The sequence below is a fragment of the Chionomys nivalis genome, chromosome 3, assembly GCF_950005125.1.
Source record: "Chionomys nivalis chromosome 3, mChiNiv1.1, whole genome shotgun sequence".
In the NCBI taxonomy this organism is placed as follows: Eukaryota; Metazoa; Chordata; class Mammalia; order Rodentia; family Cricetidae; genus Chionomys; species Chionomys nivalis.
Window position 1 is genome coordinate 40,819,001 of NC_080088.1, and position 23,520 is coordinate 40,842,520.

A 23,520-nucleotide genomic window follows, 5' to 3' on the forward strand; every position below is an offset into this window, starting at 1 on the left:
AATGTCAAAGCTGTTTATGTCCAGTGGTTGTCACAAGACAGACCTTTAGTGAAGGCAGTGAAAGAATTCTCCCTAGAGATGACGCAGGACAAGGGCTGTTGAAGCAGATTTAAGATTTGCTTAAGTGGGACCCATGGGATGGCTCAGCTGGTGAAGGCTCTTGTCGCCAAGCCGGACAGCCTGATTCAATCTCTGTAACCCACAGGGTGGAAGGAAAGAACTGAGTCAAGTGTGTTGTCCCCTGACATGCAAGCACACACACACACACACACACACACACACACAAATGCATGGATTTTTAAAAGGTAAGAAAGAAAGAGAGACAGAAAGACATGATTTGCTGGGGTATAGAAAGAAAGGCTGGGCAGACATCTTACGATGGGAGATGTGGATGAAAAGGAGATACTCGTGTACTCTTAGGAAGGCTAGCTTGGTTCCAATTGCCGTTTCGCAAAAACATGAAAAGTTTACCTGAGTAAGTGGTCATTGGTAATGGTGCTTATGTGTAGGTGAGCACTAATGTGTGCTCAATGAGGATGTTAGTAGAGGAGTGCATTGTACCAGTAAATGCTACTGTCTATAACGTTTCCTTCCGTGTCATGCAACTCTGGAAATCCAGCCTTTTAATTAGTACAGTTGAAATCCATTAGATGCTAGAGCTAGTTTTGTCGTGACTAAGAAAAGAATGTTTTGTATTTCTTGTTTTCAGCATTCTTTTTCTGCTTTTCTAATCCCTAAAAGTTAAATTGTGTTCCTCTATTAGGCTAGAGCTACGTTCTGTTTGACCCACCCTGTTAGGAAGTGACTTCAGACATACCCGTTTTACTTGCATTGTGGACTCTCTGAAAGTTGGTTTAAAGTAGCTTCTGAGGGGAAACAAATGCATTGTTTATAGTGGGTTAGGCTACCCTACATTTCAGTGTGTCACTAGATCAGCGTATGACAGCTTGAAAATACTAATAAAGAGTATTTTAAATAGTGTGTTAATTATTAAGTTATGTACTTAGAAGATCACTTACTTAGTTGATTTCTTTTGTTGTTGTTAATTTACATAACTATTCAACAGACCCATGATACTGTCTCACTTCAATCTAGTTTATTAATTGCAAAAGGCTTTAGATTCCTTGACTCAGTATTGAAATTGCTCTTTAGTATTCATGGTTTACCAGTTTTTAGAACCTAGAACTGGAAGATTATATTCTGCCTATGACCAAAAAATTGTGTCAGTTTCATAAGCTTATAATGGAAGCTAGTAGTGGGCAGCTGTTTGGAACAGCCACAGACTTATTCTGTGTTTCTGTAAATTATTTTTCACTATCTATAATTGTAAGAGTGGGCATTCTATATTGCTTTGGTTGGGTGCATAATACAGCAGCGTTGGTGGGAGCTGACAGAGAAGCAGCTTTAACTGCAGGTCTTGATGTGTATGTGGTGTTCATAAAGAGCCATTCTGAAGGGCCTCAGGTCAGTGATAGTACTTAACTCCAGGTTGAATTTTTATAGCCAAATTCTTAGGAAATTGTCTCTGTTATCTGAGTTACCCAAATGCAAATTTACATTGAATAATTCTTCATTTAAGGATTTGTTTGCATTTGTTCAATATCACAGAGACTTTTTGGGGAAAATTCATTTTTATGATAGTTTTTTTCTATGGACTAGAAATTGTGATAAGTGTCTTTGTTTGAATTTAAGAAAATGTGTTGCTGCATAGGTGAGGTAGTATTTGAAGCACTCAAAAAAGTTCATGTCAGTGTTTTGGTTCATTTGATTATTTTCTTTTTCTTTTTGTTTCATTTTTCTCTCTTTTCTCTTTTTTGCTTTGTTTCATTTTGGTTCTTTTATTACTTTTTTTTATTTTAGCTTTTAAAGGGGTGTCTGTGGCCTTGCTGCATACTTGGCTGGCCATATTTAGTCTGCATACTAATTGTTAGTTTGCCCAATTGAATCTTACTTTATGCTGTTAGGGGTTTTTTTTTTTATATGATTTTCTATTTTTGTCCACCTGGTTGTGTTAGATTTTTATTCTCATGGACTGGGTTTTAATCCCGTGCACTAAATTTTAGTCTGCAGACTAAAAGTAATCCGCGGATTATTTATTTTTTGCAAAATGTTTAATTCCCCCACTGGAAGCTATCCTAAAAGAATGTTACATTCTCCTAGCTTAGTCAAGGGAGTTCACAGCTACTGGTGAGTTCTGCCAATTTTGTGTTCTCAATACCTAGACACAATAGACCCTGCTCCCTCCCTGCATACGTGGCTCCGTTTTGCCTAGGTGTTGGTGTACATTATTCTGCATGTCACCTGTAACTGTGACTGTCCCTTAGTTGTTTTGTTTATTGTATAAATTTTTGTTTAGCTTTTGGTGGGTGAATTGGGCATATTTGCAGGTGAAGTTGTATTGAATTTGTATTACTCAAAGATAAAGGATTTTTTTTCAGTGAGTTTTTGTAAAAAGGAAAGAATGCTCTATATATTTTTTCCTAAGGCATGGGTGCAAGGGTATGAGGGGGCAAAGCCCATAGTAGAAAAAAGTAAGTTTATACCTGCACTCCTGAGGTAATATGTCAGTTTCCTGAAGAGTCCTAATATAATGAGACTATCAGTAAAAAAAATATCTTCTAGCAGGGAAGTCAATCCAAAAAAGGAGAATAATCCGCGGTGGCCTGATTCTTTCTTAGCTCACACAAATTAAAAGTATCTGGCTTCAAATTTATAGTAATATAAATTAAATAAACGTAATACTTCTCTCATGACCAATAATTTAGCCAAAAAAAATGTTTATACTGTGTAACTGAAAAAAAAATAATTGTGAAATTCTAGCATATTGGGAATATCCATTTTTAAAAGCAGGCCAATATGCCCCCTCCCAGCCATGTCTACGGATGATAAATCCAGGTCATAGAAGACCTCTTTACTTTACTTCTAGATTTCATTTTGATTTTAACTTATTTTGGTTTTATATTTTTTTGATAAACACACTGGCATTGGAACATGATAAACTAAAACAGCAATGTTTCTTTACTGTGCCTCACCATTGCACAAATCAAAGCAATTTTTTGCATACACTTGTGGTGAAATAATTTTTAAAATTTGGACTTACTACTGTGGAGACGAATGCTTAAAGTTTATAACTGTATAAACATTTTCTATGTCCCCTACACCATGGATTTCTTATAACATTGGATATATTTTTCCTTGCTGGACTATTCTCTTTTGCATTGACTTCCCCTGTTTGGATTATTTCACTGCATTATCACCTTTAGGACTCGTCAGGAACAGGACATTTCACCCCAGGAGTACGGGTATGTACTTTTTTTTTTTTAAACTTTAGGCCAGTTTTATAACACTAGGGAAAATGTTTCTTGGGAAGACTGAGCAGCTGTTCCTTTGTGAACTGTGCTGATGAAAACACTGGGAAAATGGTTTCTGTGTTTGTGTTTTTGGTATAGGTTCATGTAGTATATTAGCTTGTCAGTATCTGTTGACATCTGGATTAAGAGAATTCCAGTTATTCTTAGAAACAACCAAAGGTTCTCTGTTATTCAATACGGAATGATGTAGAAGTAGATTAGAAACTGTATTTCAGCAGCTGTTGGTTCCCTTTGCTTTAGAAGAACTAGTGTCTAGTTGAGACTATTCATTTTGGAAGTTGCATGCTATCATACCCCTTATTATGGTCAGAAATCTGAATTCTGAGAGATACTGGGTTTTGATTCACGTAATTTCCCACTTAATCTTTATCCATAAGGTACTGAACTTAAGCTTTTCTCATGAGGAATCTCATGAAAAGTCAAAGTAAATGAATACTTTTTTTTAAAGGCAGGTTACTATTCTCATAAAGTCTTTTGGCATAGGTTATTTTTTAACCCTCTGTTTCCTCAAGTTAGGATTTCTTCACAAAATATGTGCTTTAGTACCCAGATGATAGATGGTCACTTGTAGCCAGCAGAATACCAAAAATGATACAGGAAATGGATTCTTTTAAATAGTCCAAAATATAACCAGAACTCTAATTTATTAAAACTTTCAACAGAAAACTTTTCATTAATATAGCACGATTTAGTATGCTTGTTTTCTTTTTGCTTGTTTGTGATTGTTTTGTTTTTTCAAAGCATGTTGTTTGTTGGTTTGTTTTTCTGTGTGGCCCTGGCTGTCCTGGAACTCTCTGTGTAGTCCATACTGCCCTCAAACTCACAGAGATGTGCCCGCCCCTGCCCTCCAAGTGCTGGGATCAAAGATGTGTGCCACCACAACTCAGTTGCTTGTTTGTATTTTGAGACAAAGCTTCACAATGTGCCCTGCTGGCCTCAGAGTCACTGTATAATCCAGGCTGGTCTCAAACTGACAGATGATAATCCCCTGTCTTTGCCTCCCAGGTCACTATGCCCAGTTAAGCATGAACTTTTAGATTTCAAAGAACCTAATATTTATGTCTCCTGCTCTTAAATTTTAGCAAGAGTTATTTTTGCATTCAAGTGCTGTCTAGTTCTATTCACCTAATATCATAATTGGTGGCAAGACATTTTGCATTAGGTAGCAAGTAAATCCATATATTGTCAAGTAGATAGAAACTACCAGTAATTTTAGTATTTTTCTTGTTATTTGGAATCAGGGTCTATGTAGCTCAGACTATCCTACAACTCACTATGTAGACCAGACTAGCCCTGAACTTACAAAGAATCACCTAGCTAATTTCATTATTTCTATGACAATTTTTACTGTTTTTCTTTTTTGCATTCTGGATTTGATTGGCACTTGGAAATAAGGGAGAGAGAGTGGTGACTAAAAATGGTGGAGAAATGAAACATTTAAGTTGTATAGTAGCTTTGAGAGATTCCCTTGGCTGAGGCAAATTACAGTACTCAAAAACATAAAGACAAGGCAGTTTTGAATTTGCAAAGGGCTCTCTAAAATGGCCAATTGACCAAGCCCTCAAAATTGATTAAGCCTTAGAGTTCTAAATTAACCAAACCTCAAAATAAATTCTTAAGATTCTATTCAAGGTACTTTGTCAATTTCTGTGGAAAATAATGTATTTCTATAATAAACTGTATTTTTTTAAAGGGGAAAGAAAACAACCCCTGCAGTTACCACTAGTCCTTGACTATTAATGAGCCCTATGTTGACGACAAGTTCTCCTGTCTTCAGCCCAAGTGATGTGAGCCACTCTCGTTAGGGAGCCTTCACCTCCCAGGGCCCTGATACTGTTTTGTCCGTCCTCACCAACCCTGTCTTTGCTTTGCTCACGTATGCTTTTTATCAAGGAATCTGTTTTATTTTTCTTTTCATTTCAAAGATTCTGTGTTCCATCTGTTCATGCTTATGTTTTCCCCTCTGTTCTTTACCTTTAACTAGCTGTCATTTAGAATAAAGTCTATGTTCATCGTTATATATACTGATTCATTTTAAGACACAGTGGGTTTAGTAAAGCTGTCTATTCTTTTAAGACACAGTGGGTTTAGTAAAGCTGTCTATTCTTTTAAGACACAGTGGGTTAAATAAAGCTGTCTATTCTTTTAAGACACAGTGGGTTTAGTAAAGCTGTCTATTCTTTTAAGCAAATCAGTTTAATTAGTATTGCTTCATTACAGTCTTCAGTTGACCTTTCTGTAAATCATCGGCTCTTTCTGAAAACATTTAAAACTCTAGATTATTATTCATTGAAACAAATTCAAGTGAGAATGATCTGTCCAACTGTTCAAGAGACCAATGCCAGACGTTTGAGAAACTCTAGGTATTCCAGAAACTTTGAATAAGGCTCTATGTGTTAAGAAGATAATACCAAACCATTAGTATTTTTACAATTAAAACAACAGCTCTTCTTTTTTTAAAAAAAAAAAAAAGATACTTTTCTTAAAACTACTGACTGACGTATTTAATAAATACTTATTTAAAAAATAAGATTTGAAGAGTGCCATCCATTGTCAAAAAATAATTGTTTCGTCAAAAAGAGTACCAGAGGCCACAGCAGTAAACACTTTAAGTTAAAAAATATATTCTTATAGTTGTGCTTGCTTCAGATCTCAGCTTTTCTATGTCTACAGTAGTTTATGGTCATGCTTAAGAGGTAGGGTATTCCCCGAGCTTTTCTTGGATAGTTTTTTATTAGCAAATGGTTCATCACGTGCAGTTAACTCTTAATTCTAGATTTTATAGCCATGTTTTTATATAGTGGGAATTAACTCAGTACTCAAAGGATTTTTTGATTAGGTTCTTATAAAAGAACTTAATTGTTCTTTCTACTTCTTTGTCCTTTCAGGTTTTCCGGCCCCGAACTCCACCAGAGGCAATTGCACTGTGTAGCCGTCTACTGGAATATACACCAACTGCCCGATTAACACCACTGGAAGCTTGTGCACATTCGTTTTTTGATGAATTACGGGACCCAAATGTCAAACTACCAAATGGGCGAGACACACCTGCACTCTTCAACTTTACCACTCAAGGTAATTCCAGAAACTTCATTTTTATCTGTTTCTGGGCGTGGTCATTTGAATGACATGTCTGCCATAAGTCTCCAGCATTGGAATATTTGGGCCCTAGTTGGTAGCTGTTTGGGAGAGGATTGAGAAGTGCTGGAGAAGTAGGTCACTGGGAGTGGCCTTTTAGGTTTCTTTCCCAGTGTGCTGTCTGCTTCCTGTTTGTTCTCTGAGATGTGAGGCCTCCTCTGCTGCCCAACTGCCTGCCACCCCCATCTACTCTCATGGACTCTAATTAAGTCCAAAATAAACTTTACCTCTGTAAGTCGCTGTGCTTATGATATGTTTTCACAGCAGTAGAAAGGTAACTAGAATACTCGATAAATGGATGTGAGATGACACTTAGTGATTATCTGTAGGTGACAGTGATCATACTAAGTACTTGTGGAAGTAAGAAATGCCTGTAATTTATTATACCAGTCTTTGTGTGTTTGAACAGAGGAGTGACAGATAAAAGTTTTCAGACAGTTGTAGTTTGACCACTTTTTACTAGATTGTACTAAATTTGGTCATGTGACAAAAGTGCATAGAGATTTCAGTGAGCTGTCAGAGTGCTACCAGTAAGACTAAGCAATAGTGCAGCCTTAGATTTGAATAAGCAAAGGAGACTAACAGTATTTCCCAAGCATAGAGACAGGGTTAGACTTTAGGAATTAATTTTGCCTGTTATCATAGTTCTGTTGCTTTGTAGAGACACTACGACCATGGAAATCTCATAAAACAAAGCACTTAATTGGGACTTACAGCCTTAGAGATTTAGTCCATTATCATCATGGTGGGGAGTATGGCGGTTTGCAGGCAGACCTGGTGCTGGTGAACATCTGAGAGCTTTACATTCTGATCTTCAGGTATCAGGAAGAGAGAGACACTGGGTTGAGCTTCTGAAACCTCAAAATGACACATGTACGCCAACAAGACCACACCTGCTTGTCCTTCTCAAGTAGTGCCTCTCCTTGATGACTAAACATTGAAATATATGAGCCTGTGGGAGCCATTCTTACTCATACACACCTGCATGTCTGTAGACATTGCTGCTGAGTAAACACTAAAAGGAAGCTGAGTTCACTTGTTCATTGGTGGTTCTTGAGAAATCTAAAGATTCCCATCATCTACCTGTCTGTCATTCTAGTGTTCACTTCCTCCTCATCAAGACTTCCAGGCAGTCTTCCTTTTTTTTTTTTTTAACTCACCTCCTCTAATGGTATCTTCCTCCCCAAACTAAACACTAAAGAGTTTGTAATTCTCTATCAATAAAACAAGAGAAGGAAGTGATGAGTATCTTGACTGACTGAGTGGTAAGGATTAGGCAGGCTAGGAAATGCATGAGGGAGATGGTGATCCTTCTGAGATCAAAAGGCATTTCTTTTATTGTATGTGGAGGGTACATTTTAAAACTACTGCCAACACTGCTACAAATTCTTTTTTCCAGGCTCTATAATTCAAGTGTTTCTCTGAATACTCTATCCTCCCACTCGTTACTGTTCTGCTTAACATGGAGTGATAAGGATCCCAAACACATCAGAGTTCCAGATCAGCTTTAAAGAGTTACCAATCTCTGGACATCTAAATATGCTTTTAAATGTGACTCAAGACACCCTCAGCATAGATGGTAGTCACATAATGTTGGCACTTGTAGGCTAAGCCGTACAGGCCATTATTCAAATCTTACATGTTTATTTCATGCATTCCTCCACATTCAATTTAGAATAATCTAAATACAGAGGGTAAAATGTTCATCTTCCAATAAAGGAAATGTCTCTATCTTGATCACAGAATGTTCCCCATCTCCTTGGTATATCATGTAAAGGATAGTCATATAAAGAAAAGAATAAATATATGATCTTTCTCCAGATTACAGGGTTGAAAATGATAGCAGAAAATTAGAGGAACTGTACATATAGACTGAATCACGTTGCAGGTGAATCCATGAGAGTCCAGCTAGCTCAGGAGCGAGTTGTTTCTGTCACCAGCCCTGTGGCTGGAAGTGTCAGGGAAGGCTGCATAACTTCAGGTCAGTGATAGGGAGGGCAACTGTGGTTTGACAGAGGGTTAAACTAGGTTGCTAACTGACCTCTTTCTCAGTTCTCTTGACAAAGAAAATTTGTTTTTACTCCTTATTGCTTTGGTTTTCGCCAATAGTAATGCATGTAAAGAAAATGCTGGAAACAGAAAAAATGCAGAGAAAACTGAAGGCACAGCTCTTGCTGATTAGTTAGTTTGGCTAATAATCACTTTGTTACATACTGCAGTGTAGTTCTCAAGATTTCTAATACATTGATAAATACTTTTGTAATTAAAAAGAAACTAATTAGCAAAACCCCTGGTCAGATGTGTGACAAATACATATAGAAGTATTGATTAATCCTTAGACAGGTAGATATGAAAGGGCAGTTCTCATTGTTTCCAGACATATTTAGCACATATTCTTCACAGTGTGTAAATACACATGTGTGAGTGAGTGTGTGTGTGTGTAAGTAAAGTGAAATGCCACTTAAACGTCTTATTTAATTAGATTCCAGAATCCATACTTAAGTTTACATTGTTCTCCTGTGCTGTTTTGAAGTAATTCATTTGATTATTAACTCACCAGTGAGAACCTTCTATTACTACTAATGAAATAAAAATTTAAAGTTACCAATTCACCAAATCCCTGAGGGTTTTTTTAATTAAAAAAAAAAAAACGGAGATGAAATTTATGAAGGATTTTTTTTTTTTTTTAAAGCAAACAGTTGGGGGCTGGAGAGATGGCTCAGCAGTTGGGAACACTGGCTGCTCTTCTTGAGGTCCTGAGTTCAATTCCCAGCAACCACATGGCAGCGCACTACCATCTTTAGTGGGATATGATGCCCTCTTCTGGCATGCAGGCATACATGCAAATAGCACTCATACATAAATAAAAATGAATGAATAAATGAATGAATGGAAAGAAACAAATAACTTTTAAGGGGCAAGCATGTCGATTATATATTCCTCATGCTGTGCCTCTAACACCTTTATCAGCTTCCCAAACGTTTTCTTTGCTCCTGAAGAAAATCATGTCCTCATTAGCATGAATTCCCCATTAGTCCATCAGCAGCCCTCAGCAGCAGTCAATTTGCTTTTTGTCTCCATGGATTTACCTTTTGGGAACCTCATAGTGTGTGATGCTAAGTATCTTTTTTCTTCACTTAACCTATTTTCATCCTTAGAGCATTATTATCCTTCGCTCTTTCTTGTGTGGCTGCATCCTATGTTTTACTTAGGCATTCATCTGCGATGGACTCTTGGGTACTGTTGTAACAGTTTATATGTAAACTTTTATTTGAATACTTGAGGCACTACTCGGTCACATGATAATTCTGTTTATAGAAACTAGCACCCCATCTCCACAGCTGAACATCTTTCTTTTTTCCATACTGGCAGGGTAGAGGAGTTTTAATTCCTCTACAGGTGTGTTTTTGTTTTCCTAATGGGTGTGAAATGGTATATTACCCTCTTTATCACACTGTAACGAGTCAAAATTCAATAAATGCTATTACCTATTTGTAGTGTCCCTCATGTTTAGGGACTTGGACCTGACTAGGGTGTTGAGGGAATGAAGAAAAGGGAGACAGACAGATGGACACATGGAGCGAATCTGGAATCAGGTGATCTGGGCTCTTGGCTGGAGTGATCTCAGCACTCTGGAAACTCAGGATGTTTGTTATATAGAGGTAAACAGATCCAGGGTATTGCATGCAGTTGAAAAAGGAGGTGGGGTTTTACGTACAGATATAATAAGGTGGTACAGTTTTTGATACACAGCTGTATCAAGCAGACAGGTTTAGCTTGTTAAAGCAGTCTCTGTAGGAGAACAATGGGGGAGAAAACACTGGTGGGCATTTTCTGCACACAGTATCAATATCCACACATAGACCACAAGGGAAAGTTTGCCTTTTTCCTGTGAGCCTCATCCTGAGGTGAAGTGAGGATTGTCATTCTTCCATGGGTCTGAGGCTCTGGGATTCTTGACATGGCCAGATTATGTCAACAGCACATTCTAAGCTTCCTCCATTTCTTGTATCTGTTCTCTTATAAAATTGCAGCCATAAACATGAAGGAAATTGCTGTGTACTTTAGAATGTGGCCTTGAAAATACTGAAGGACTTTCATGACTAGGTCAGCTTTATATACCATTAGCTAGGCAGTTTCTGAACTTGGGCTGAGAATAAAGCTGTACTGGTAAAGTGCTTGACATACATGAATGAGGACAGACAAAACTAGTGGTGCACACTTTAATCCCAAGGTGGAATGGCACCCATGATTTTCCTCCGTCTTCCACATACGCATGTGTGAGGACGCCTGCATACACGCACACACACTCATGCGTGAGCGTGCACGTTAGCACATGTTCATATGCAACTGCACACACATGTGCACACAGAAATCCTGCAGTTTGTCATTCTGCTTAGCTTTCGTACATGTCTTTTAAAACAAACTCTGTTTCAAGAATACTCATATAATATAGTTCAAGCTTTAACCATATACATCTAATCACATTTTTAAAGAAATGAATATTTTTATATTGAAAACTGTTTTACTTGCTCTGTATCAAATATAAACAGTATTCTACATGGTCTGAGTATGAATATGCTTTTCAGGGCTTGATGAATACACGTCCTAGTTGCTGGTCTGACTTACAACTCCAGGAAGGTCGTCACTGCAGGGAGAGGGCAGGGCGTCAGGAACTTGAAGCATCTAGTCATATCCGCAGTCTGGAGCAGAGAGTGATTGCAACTGCCTAGTTCAGTTCCACCCTGATATAGTCTGGGACCCAGACCACAGAATGGAACCACACTGTAGACTGGGTCTACTAAAATCAGATTACATAATTAAAATCCTCAGCGGTGCGGCCACAGTTCTGTCTCAGCTAGACCGTCCCTCATCAAGAATCTCTTCTCAACTCTAGCTCATATCAAGTTGACGGTTAAAACTGAACATTATACATGTATATTTGGATATAGTGTGGATAGATCATCAGTAGCAGTCTTTTGTGATTCTATGACTATCTATTCAAGTATACTCCATAAGTATATCCTGGGACTCATTTCTCATCAGACTAAATATATTAAGATGCTCGTGTGTGTGTGTGTGTGTGTGTGTGTACATTTTGTATATGTATGTCTATGCAGTAGTGTAAGTGAACTTTAAATGCAGACTTCATAAGAGTAATTAGTAATTAATGGAGGATCAAAATAGAACCATGTAATTCAAGAGGTTGAAGAATGAGACATAATCCTCCACTTGGTTACATAGTAGAGAGCACCCAGATAGCAACTGTCAGGTGAAGGAATTGTGAATGGATAGTAAGGTTCCTTAGTCTAGGTAAGCTGAGTGTGCTCTGAAAAGAGAAAGTACACAAAGGGAGATGGGCAGCATGGGCTGTGAGGAAAGCAGCTCAAGATACCTCCAGCCTTCACAGTAGCTTTGCCACACTTCATGCTCCATTCCTTACTCGCCCTTTCCTCTTACAGGTTCTTCTCGATGTTGAACGTCTGGGAACTTTAATTTGAAAGTGCTGTCATTCTAATAGATTGAGTCCTTTTCTGAACTGCCTTTTTGTTTATTTGACCATTTCTATTTTCTTTTTGGTTTGTTTTATTTCCGAGTAGGGTTTTTCTGTGTAGCCCTGGCTGTCCTGGCACTCCCTCTGTACACCAGGCTGGCTTTGAATTCACAGAGTTCCACCTGCCTCTACCTCCCAAGTGCTGAGATTAAAGGTGTGCACCACCACCCAGCTGACCATTTCTATTTTCTGTTGATCCAGCAAAGACAGTTACCTCTTATCTCTCCACCCTGAGACCTAGCATACTGTTTCATGTCCAATATTACTAGATGGATGGGTATGTGGATGGACAGTTTGGGTTTTATTAACTTTCTATTTTAGGAGATTTTACTTAGGATAGCAAGTTTAAATTTCTTTTAGGTTAATGGGGCATAACTACCACATACTGCATTAATCTGCATTAATCAGCCATACCAGATTCCGTTGCTGGCCCAGTTAAGGTTTTGTTAAACTGTTTGGCTTCAAGGGAACTGGGTAACATCTTCTTGTTCCTCAGTGGGAGTTACACATACCTCTTGCACCCTAATTAGGGCACAGCTATTTGCCAAGCTTATAAATGTTCTCACTTACTGAAAAATGAGTCTTCTTTCTGCTTTTTAAGCTTTTCTCTCCCACTAATTTTTCACAAATCTTGGTATCAGTTTATTGTTTTTCTTAGTTAGAATATAATCTTACTTAGAATCTTAATATAGCACAAAATTAGTATTTAGTTGCCAGTCTATGAATAAGTCACTTTTGGCCAAAAGGTTTTGGCTCTCAAACCTTTTAAAACTATTATGACAAAACACAGCTTTCTAGCAGCTTGAAGAAAGATTAATAGGAATTAAAAGGAAGCTTCAAACTACTTTATGGGTTTAGGGTTTCCTTTATTCCTCAGCTTTTCATAATGCCATATATTTAAGTTGTCAAGATGCATGCTGTAGTTGAAAGGATAATGTCTTTCTGTAGGTAGCATGAGCACATAGTGTTCAGACCTCAACGAGAATGGAGTTCACAGATTACATGCTAGAGTACCAGCATGACAGGAAGGACAGTCCCTCTTGACACTAATGCCAGTTATACACTCAAGCTCACTACCACTCTTTACCATGCATAGCGTTAATATCATTAGCTTCAGTTTATCTTAAACTTAATTTAAGACGTAATAGAAATTAATTTTTCAAAAGAAGATAATTTATATAACATTGGCAGAAGTAACCACTTTTAGATTAAAAATAATTCGAACTTTTCAGCAATAATCATTTAAGAAATGTTTTGAAATAAGGTGAAAATGCTTTTATTTTCAGTAATCCTATTTGACTCCCTTTCTTGACTGCCTCTTTGTTCATTTGACCATTTCTGTTTGCTGTTGTCTCAAGTTCTGCTCTCGACCACTTAGAGCCGCGTGCTGCAGAGTGGCGGGGTGACTGATGGCTGTTACGTACACACTTACTCTGAAACTTTTCACTGCTACCTTTGCCACAGATGAATTTAGTTCTTAAACATCAGTTTTGTGTCGCACGACTGCTCATCCTTTCTAACTTGCTGACTGCTTCACTGGGGCAGTTTATAAGCTGGTATTTCCTACTGTGACTTATTTTTACTATACGGGAGTTCCGTGTAGAGGATGGGATTAGACTCTAACCTTTGATTCCGTTTCTCTAGAACTGTCAAGTAACCCACCTCTGGCCACCATCCTTATTCCTCCCCACGCTCGGATTCAAGCAGCTGCTTCCACCCCTACGAACGCCACTGCAGCCTCAGGTGAGTATAGTGGTCCCTCTGTTGTGTTCTTCTCACACGCTGAGTTGTCTCCATTTCCTGTGGTAAGTATGAACATTTAATTCCCCTTACTTATCTAAACAAATCAGTCACGTGAGTGAAAGAGAATAAAATACTGCTTTCCACCTAAAACATTCGAAGAAGCATCCCACAAACAGTGTGGACACATACATAATGCACTTTATATATAAGGTACATCCTGATTTCTTACTGTAAGATGTTTAAAGGAGAAAACAGGTTTTATAAATGGAGCTTTGTGAGGAATGCTCCACTTTAGTTCTAACTTCTGGATGTCAATTACATTATCACCCTAAATAGGCAAGTTTTAAGAAGTATGGATATAAGTTAATATAATCTTAAATCATTGAAGGGGCTAAAAGTACAATGAAAATACATTTAATTTTACATCAGAATGTGATTAAACTATCACCCTCCTCACTCCCCCCACCCCACCTCAGAAAAACAAATAAAAACTCATAAAGATCCCCCAGTTATAGCTAGATCGTAGAACGTGTTTCTGATTCCTGAGTCAGCTAGTTTGGAACTTGGGAAACATTGGTACACCGAGTGTCAGGAGCCAGCCTTTGCCACATTATCAGTTACATAGAACTGAAACATTTGGCTTTGAGGTTGTTTCTGCATCAGGAGATGAGATATTTCGTTTGCTGACAGGTCTGTGATGAGTAGTGAGCTTTCAGCTCTCAGGAAAGAGTTCTGCTTCTACCCAGAGTAAATCTTTAAAGATTGAGCGTTCCATTCTACTCCGTCCTACCTTCCAAGAAAAGTCTGTTTGCTAATTCCTTCCGCTTGTGGAACTTGGAGAAAGGCGTTTGAACTTCATACTTACACTATGAGCATGTCGATCCCTCGGCTGCAAACTGAACAGCAGTGCTCTCCTACAGTGATGTTGTTGAAATGTGGTTTAAATTCTTTAATGTAAAAATATAATTTTAGCAGGTCATGGTAGTGCATTCTGAAATCTCAGCACTCCTGAGGCAGAGGCAGGCAGCTCTCAGAGATTTGAAGCCAACCTGATCTACATTGCAAGTTTTATGCCAGCCAAAGCTATATAGAAAAGAAACACAGTGGTGTTTTGTTTTTTGGTTTATTTTTTAGTGCTGTTGCCTGATTGTTTAAAATAAAGACAGAGTGGTTAACTGAACTATCAATAAACGTATTGCTTCACTAGCCACATGTATCAGGTTGGCCGCTGATCATGTGGAGTAAGCCCAAGCGCTGTGCTGATGTATCTGCTCACTGAGCTTGTGTCCTGGAGGCTGAGTAGAGCTGCTTTAAACCAAACATGTCTAATCTGTACCCTGAAGTCTACAGGCAATCCCAGGATAAATAGCTAGGGTATGGCTCGGCACATTGATAGAGAATAACTTTGTGTCAAAGGTTGGACAGTCATGCTTTAGGATATATGTAAAAATGAGAATTATGGGCTAGAAAGATAGTTCATCATGTAAAGGTACTTGCCACCAAGCCTGATGACCTCAGTTCAATTCTAGGAACTTCTAGGTAGAAGGAAAGAACTACCTCATATGGGCTCTCCTCTGACACCAACACCATGGCATAAATGTGAACATACAAATACAAATAAACGATAACTAGTAGAGAGTAGAAATTTTTAAATAATTTTTTAAAAATTTATATTTTTTTGTGAGTGTTTTTGCTTGCATGTAGGTCTGTACACCATGTGTATGCCTGGTACCCAAAGGCCAGAAGAAGGTATTGGATCCCTTGTAACTGGAGTTTGAATGGTTGTGAGTTGCCATGTGGATGCTAGGAATGGAACCCAGGTCCTCTTCAAGAATAAGTGCCCTTATCCACTGAGCCGTCTCTCCCGCTTCTAAAATAATTTTCTTATTGTGAGATACTAAAATAATTAAGGATGTTTGTAACTCAGGCTGTAGAATATACTGTATTCTTAGAAAGGAGCCTGTTGTAACCTGGTCATACTGCTTTGGTACAGGTTATAATAATTTGCAAAATATATTGCAGTAGTATGCATGGTTTTTATAGCTGTAAAAGAAAACTGAAAAACTGGCATTGGATTGTGACCCTGAGAATTTATGGCCAAGCTGAAGTAACTTAGAACATGAAGAAGTTCGTAGAAGAACAGTTACTAAAGTCAGGGTAAAGACATGCATGTGTGGTCACCAGAGAGGATGGCATATATTTCTCTGAGCGCCCTACAGGTAAAGTCAACATTACCAGTGGTTAAGAATTTCCATTATTGGTTAGACAAGAAGCTCATTGGCTTAGGAGGAGTGTTTCTGGCACTGCACTTTCTCCGTATAGGCCTCAGACTTGGTACTGATAAAAATAACAGTCAATGAAGATTTCATCATTTTCACATAGTAAGTGTATTTTTCATGGACACTTTCTTTAAGCCCTTCTTGTGTAAGTCAATTGTTTGACACCACAAAGAATAGAATTTTCTAGGGGCCAAATGAAGGTCAAATAAGTATGCCTCCACACGGGTGTCCACCAACAGATTGACTATATGACCTTAAATAGCTGCCTCTATTAGTTATAGGTGTGTGGCAGTGGGAGTGACAGTCTTTAATGACCTTAAAAATATATGGCATCTGTTTTTCTTGCTGCAGGCTCCATATCTATAAAGCAGCAGGGGTAGGATTTTGAGAAGTAAGAGACATAATACACATATGCATGACCCTGTGGCCTCTCAGTAGGCCCTCGGTGAGAGGAAAATGCCATTATTAATTCTATTATTATTTTTGCAAACTAAGACAAGTCCAGTAATGGTTTTTAAAACACTGGACATGGTGGCTCACACTGGTATTACTAGCAGTTGACAGGCTGAAGCAGAAGGATTGACATGAGTTCAAGGCCATAATGGGCTACATGAGTGAGTACTATGCCACCAGGACTTAAAAGCAAGACTTTATCTCACAACAAAGCAATACAGCATCCCACATCCATGGAAGGCAAAGTCTCTCTCGACTTGGATTAAGTGGGAGTCTGTCACCACACAGAGACATAGCAAAAGAATGCCTTTAGGCATACACAGAGCTCTTCTCAGAAACCATTTCTCAGTCTGCTTCATAATTCAAAGAAATAAACATTTAAGCTGCAAAGCTCTAGACTTGGATATCTGAACCTAAAAGTATTGTAAATATTAAATTTTCAAAGTCAGAATTTCTAATATCCACCTAAACCGTACCACCTAAATAAACCCTAGCATGTCCTGGGTTTAATGAGTTAGAATTTGAACCTCTAAGTTATTATAATAATTGCCCTTCTTGATTTAAGTCACTGTAATAGAAACTCTGTATCAAAAATAATTATCAATTTTGAGGCTGAGTCACTTTTAGTTTACAGTGAAACCATATCACCAAGAAGCAGATACCTGTCTTCAGCAGCCCAGGGATGTGCCTGTCAGTCATCTATAAAGGTTTAGGTACAAAATGAATTCAGAACTTAGGCATAGCCCTGAGTTACCATCTGACCTATAAAGTATTATTTCTCCTCCTGCTCCACACAGCGCAAGTGTGTGGTCCAGAGCAAAGCTGCCGGGCCCTTGGGTGACTGCCTCAGAAGTGTCCATGTTTGTAGCTGTCTAGAGGAAGGATTGGGATGTTCTGGCCTTCTTTTGGTCCTGGAAGCAAAGCTCAGTCCTAAGTAAGTGGGACAGAAGTAGAAAAGCAAGACAGATTGACAAAAGATGTCGTTAACCACGATTATGCTGGCTGTCATGAGATAAGCTTTAGACTAATGGCCAGAATCACTAAGTAGTTTCCAGATGCCTAGATGTCGATGAATTCTTTCTGTTGCTGCTTCTGGGAAAGCAAAGAAAATAAATCTTTACATATCTGGATAGAGTCCTAAAGTCCTTTTGATGTTACTCTGGGGACATATAGTTAGTTCTTACTGTGTGGCCTCTCCAGAAACTTTGACTATTAAATTTTGTAGTCACAGTTTCTCACCCTTCTTGAAAGTTGCAAGGATAGTATGTCTATTACATTAAATGTTTTGATTACTTTTTCCTTCTGTTATGTTCAGTGTTCAGGTAGCCACTTGTAGGCACAGTGACTAAAAATGCATTGGAAAATATTAGAATATACAACCATCAAAGTTCAAATTTAAAAATCACTAATCCCAGTTTAGGGCTTTAGCTTCCTAATATATCTAGTAGAAGAAGAAAACGCCGCTACATACAGAGACAGGAATCACATATATAACAATAAAGGCTATCGTAACAGATTTCGTATGTATGATAGACAGGACAACAATGTTCTGGATGGCAAACAGCAGAAAATGGTTTGAATTCGTTGTGGAATCTATTCTTATATGAAGGTTGAACAGTTTTGGAAATATTGTGGGGGCACTTGTAAATCTTTAAAATCATGTTGGTGACAATGCTAAATTGTAAAGAAGGGATATGTGTATGTGTGTGTACACATGTGTGTATGTATATATATGTAATGTTTTGTTAGAGTGTCAGTGTTGAAATTCCTCTCCAAAAGACCATTTTAGTGTTGCGTTCATGTTTTGGTTTTAGCAGTACTTTTACCTTTAAATGCTTTGGTATCTTGGAGCATTATAGTTGAGCATGTCTCTAAATGACTTAAGAATCTCCTGAAAATATATAGAGAGAACTCTTTGTGAATTTTTGCAGGGTTGTGTGTGTGTTAGATTTTCTCAGCACCTTCAGATCATCTCAGTCACTGTCTGGAAACGTTTTATCTGGACCATTGACTCACACACAAACCTCTTCAGAGATCACTTGATTGACTATCGAATGAACTGAATGTAAGGGATACAAGGATATTATAAGTAGAACAATTTTTCTCTGTCCATTGAGGATGTTAGTCTAATGAATACAGATGATTTCTACTCTAAAGCCGGGATCTCAGTTAGCCTCTTCGTTGTTTACTGAGCAGAGATAATCTGTCTCATGATTATTCCAGTAACAGAACCCACTACTGCCAACAAAATCAGCGCATTCCATTTTTGCATCACCCATTATCAAGTTGACCCCACACACACCCTAAAAGTGATTTCTATGTGGATCACTTTGGTAATCCATGTAGGATTATGCTCAACCAACCAAACTCTGAAGAGTAGCTCTCAGTCCTGACAAAGATGTTCAGCTGTAGAATGGGAGTGTTCTACAGTGTCAAGGCATTTGGTTTTCTAGAACGTGTTTATCACTTGCACATTTTTTTTCTCATTTGCTTCTATGTAAACAAACCAAGTATACCAGAGGGGACAAGACAGGGTCTAGAGATTGCCTTTACCCCAGTTACTGATAAGATGAGAAACTAGGCAGGTCTTACTGGAGATTAGTCACCTCAGAGTGACTGGTAAGCACTCTTGTTTGCTTAGCTTTAAACTAACTATATGGTAGTCATTTACGCATGACTCTCAGAACAAAAACAAAGACCCTTAGGAAGTTGCTGTTGTCAAGAAAATTCTCAGTCCTTTTCCAACAGGGGGTGGGGGAAGAGCCCTGTCAAAGATGAAAATTAAACTTAGTTTAGTCTATCTTGTTTGGGAGAGTTCGAATCAGTGAAGTTTGTAGTGTCTTCAATATTTATTAAATGAATTGTGGAATCGATTTTAGAGTTGTTTCTTGTACTGTCGATTCTGAATTAGAAGACATTTAACGTGTGTGTTTTGCCCTTTCTTCGGGTTGCATTGTTTATTGGGATTCCTGTTTTCCTTTCCTGGCTGAAAATCTTTTACAAAAAAGGGATTCATGATATGAGTTGAATAAGATCTCCCTTCTGTCGTGGTACCTGGCTGCTCAGGAGACTTAACTTCTAGATCTTGCCTTGAAAGCTCTCGCTGTTTCCTGATGTAAACCAATTCTGGGCTGTCCCCATAGGCCTGTCCCTGTAGGTTTGTGTTCTTTTCAGTTCTTTGAACACATGTGCCCTTCTCTAAAACTTGGACCCTTTTAGTTGATTTTTTTTCCTTTTTCTTCACAGTGAGATTATTTGCAATTATGTGAGCAAAGTAATTGCTGTTTTAAGTACTGTTTCTTCTCTGTTTCTTCTCTGTTATGAGCTCCCTTGAAAGTTCTTGGCTAAAGCTTACCTATTTTCTAAGCTTTTTGAAATCTATTTTGCTAGAGTCTATGTAAGTTTAGCCGGTTTGCACGGTCTCCTGGCTCCTATTCTCACTCTGAAATTCCTCTTGTCTTGTACATCACTAGCCATTTCTTTCTGCTTGCGTAAGAAAGATCCAGAACAGTTCATCTCATTGTCAGTTTTACAGTTGTTTTGTGTGAGTTCTGTCCTCGGGTCACTGCTCCAGCTCCCCCTCCAGACCGTCTCTGTGCCAGTCTCACAGTGTGTTGTGTATTAGTGCTTATTAGGGCATTTGCCCCTGGATCCCTCACCGTCCTTCCCTCCTGATCCTGTCTTCCCTGCTTTTCTTCATCCTCACTCAGATGTATGTAGAATTTTAGAAAATTGCATGACTTCTTTAAAGTTTTTTTTCCTTCACTAAAGATAGATGGTAAATTTGGAATATAGCATGTTCTCTGTCCTTGAATCCAGAGATAATCACAGATAATGTTGTTGTCTTTCTTAGTCTATATATGAGTAAACAAAGAGATGCTATTTTGAGTGTGAAAGTATACTGCTATAGACACATACTGTGTTACTAAATAGTATTGAGTACCTTGCTTTGTGGTAGTTCACTTAATTTATTTTTTTATTTTTGAACATTAGAATTGTATTTAAGGATTGTTTGGCCTTTTGTTGGTTTTTGCTCTTCTGAAAAGTGCTTTGAAACTTATTGCAGAAAGCCTTGCTTATTCTCTTTAAATAGTTTTGGGAGTAATGCTAAAGGAGTAAGGAGTTTTATAGTTTCTAATACATTCTGTCAAATTGCCTTCCGCACAGCCTGTCCCAGTTTCTACTCCCATTGCAGTAAAAGTTCTTTTTCATTTCCCGGGAGAGTGGGATGGGGAGATTTCACTGTACGCGTGCATATTCTTCTACATGCTACCAGTTTGGCAGCCAAATGTGTGTAGCTCTTCTAGATACGTAGATTTCTGTTTTAAACTAATGCAGTTTAACAAACGCACACCAGTAAATTTGTATGTACTCTGTGTTAGAGCTAAGTTTATATAAACTTGTATATGAGTAGCTTAAAATGCAACCTGCCAACTGGGCATGGTAGGTAAGGGTAGGAGGACTAGGAGTTTGAGGCTGAGCTGTATGAGACTACCTTGCAAGCATGAGACCTTAGTTCAGTCCCCATAAGATGCAGGCGTGGTGGTGCGTGCCTCTGATGTTGTGCTGAGAAGGCAGAGGCAGGATGGTCCCTGGAACTTGCTGGTTATTCGTTCTAGCCTAATTGGTGAGCTCCAGGCCAGTGAGAGACTGTCCCAAAGGGGGATAGTTTGATAGGTAAAGGGTACTTGTTGGGTTCAAAACTGAACCCCTAAGCATGCCCTGTCCTATTAAGTCAAATGTTATCTAGGGATTTTCAGCTCCTCCTAAAGTAATTTAAAATCTTGATTCAGTCGATGAGTGCCCTGTGGGTTGTTCTTGTAGATGTCCCCAAGTGATTCTCAGATTTCACTTCCTTGCCTTGAAGTTTCCTGATTTTATTAGGTTTTTTTCTTTATTCCTAAATTAGCACTTTTAACTTAAAAAATAAAAATATTACCTATAACCCCATGTTCTTTGGTTCTCTACCCTAACAGTCAAGTCTCTTACTTAGAATGTGCTCTACTTCTGAGCATCCAGACAGCTGAGACTTCCCTGCTGCCAGCAGATCAGATCTGAGTAGTCTCACTGATGGCTAACCATGAACCCTGGTGGCTGGATTGAGTCACAAGCATCTATGTTTCACTATTTTCTCAATGACCAGCAGCTTCCTTAGTACCTGAGCCACAGCTCTGTCTGGGAATAATGTGGATAGAGTTGAAGATGTTGCTGCTGAGGGGGTTTCCCTTCCCTTATTATTAACTATCAAGATCATAATAAGTGTTATGAAGAAACAAGCAAAACCTGACCATAGGTGGAGCTTGATCTCACTGGTGTAGGTTATAAGCTCAGTGTCAGTATGAGTTTGGGGGTACACTTTGATTCCAGTGAAGAGTAGATTCTGTTTGTCCCTACAGGTTATAACAAGACATTGTTCTGCATTAGCACTATTTCCACTCCAAATAGCTTGACTAAATTACCTTTGTACTATAAATAATATTTTCTGAATGCCAAAATTTTGTTTTATATGACCTAACATGTCATGAGATTTCTAACCTTAAGCCTGATAAGTACAGACATACTGGCGTTAGACTAAAGTTGGTCAAGCATAATAAAGGAAATAAGGAAATGAAATGTATTTGAGTTCTCAAGCATACATGCATTTTCCCAAGGTTAATTTGATTATCCAAAATATCCTCTTCTAATATGCCAGTTGTAGAAATATTAAAATTTTAATGACTATATTTTTGAGAACTTGAAAAGTGTTTAGGACAAATAAGATACTAAATTGTGTTCATGTTTAATTGCAGCCTGAGTAGCCATATGTAGTAACTTTCACCACATTGGTCAATACAAATAGAATGTTCTGTCATTACCACTGGGCCATAGCACAAGCATTTCTCTGGATCAGGGCCATTTTCTTCTAGGCCCACACTCTGGGAATACTGGCTTCATGGTGGCAGAACCATTAGAACCTCAACTATGTTTATTCTCTGTTCTCACCTCCCAGCCTATTCCATGGGTTCTGCCTTTAAGATCTTTTGTAACAGTGTAAAGTGTGACCCTCCACTGTCTTCCCAACTTTTACCTTTGATAATCACATCGGCCCCCAAATGGATAGGAATTGCTAATACTAAATGAGTGAAGAAGAAGAAGAAGTCGAGATGAGTTTATGGCCTGAAAACCTACAATGAGGTAGTTTGCTCAGTGTTGATACAGATGGTGGTGGTCATAACCCCAGAATCTAGTAACTTCCACATTTCTGAGAATCTGGGGCTAGGGGCAGTATGCCTTCTTACACACACACACACACACACACACACACACACACTCACACACACACTCCTGTTCTACTATCCTAGAAAATGTTTGCCAGATACAGACTTCTGTGTACAAAAACTTAGAAGCCGGTGTGGTCGCACAGACTTGTAATAAAGCTCTTGGGGAGCCGAGGCAGGAAGGTCACTGAGAGGTCAAGACCAGCCTGTTCAACTTTGGCTGAGAATAAAGTACTATCTCGGAAAAAATAGTGCCAAACAAAAAAAATGGCTTGAGGCTGGGGAGATGTCTCCGTGGTTAAGTACTTACTGTCCAAGCAAGAAAGCAAGTGTGCCAGAGATTGGATCCCTGAACCCATGTGAAGACCTTGTGGGTGTGGCTGCCAACTAACCATCTCTGGAGGGTGGAGATAGAGCCCTAGAGCAAGCTGGCTAGGAGACTTTTGAAAGAAGTGAGCTCTGGGTTTGATTGAGAGAGCCTGCCTCAGAGAACAAGGTGAAAGAGCAATAAAGAAGACCCAGCATTGCCTCACCTTCACAGTGATATGCACACATGCACATGTGAGCGCACATGAAAAGAAACAGTCAGAAAAGTAGTTTTAATTCTTAAAGTAATTTTTTCATGGAGTCTAGTGTAAAAACCCTGGAACTACATACCCTTCTCAGAAGACAATTTTTTAAGAAACCAGTTGAGGAGGAAGCAGTTTATCTGGTGTGACCTTTGT

At 38.5% G+C, this 23,520-nt stretch overlaps 1 protein-coding gene across 2 annotated transcripts in view; it reads left to right on the plus strand.

The window, feature by feature from the left end:
- Window positions 1-23,520, plus strand: part of Gsk3b (glycogen synthase kinase 3 beta) — a 148,905-nt gene that overhangs the window by 117,557 nt on the left and 7,828 nt on the right. The window contains exons 9-11 of one of the 2 annotated variants that reach the window (XM_057764199.1): window positions 3,264-3,302; window positions 6,260-6,446; window positions 13,708-13,806. In XM_057764199.1, coding sequence (XP_057620182.1) covers window positions 3,264-3,302; window positions 6,260-6,446; window positions 13,708-13,806 — 325 coding nt within the window. The remainder of the gene's footprint in view (window positions 1-3,263; window positions 3,303-6,259; window positions 6,447-13,707; window positions 13,807-23,520) is intronic. The other variant, XM_057764200.1, reaches the window with a different exon arrangement.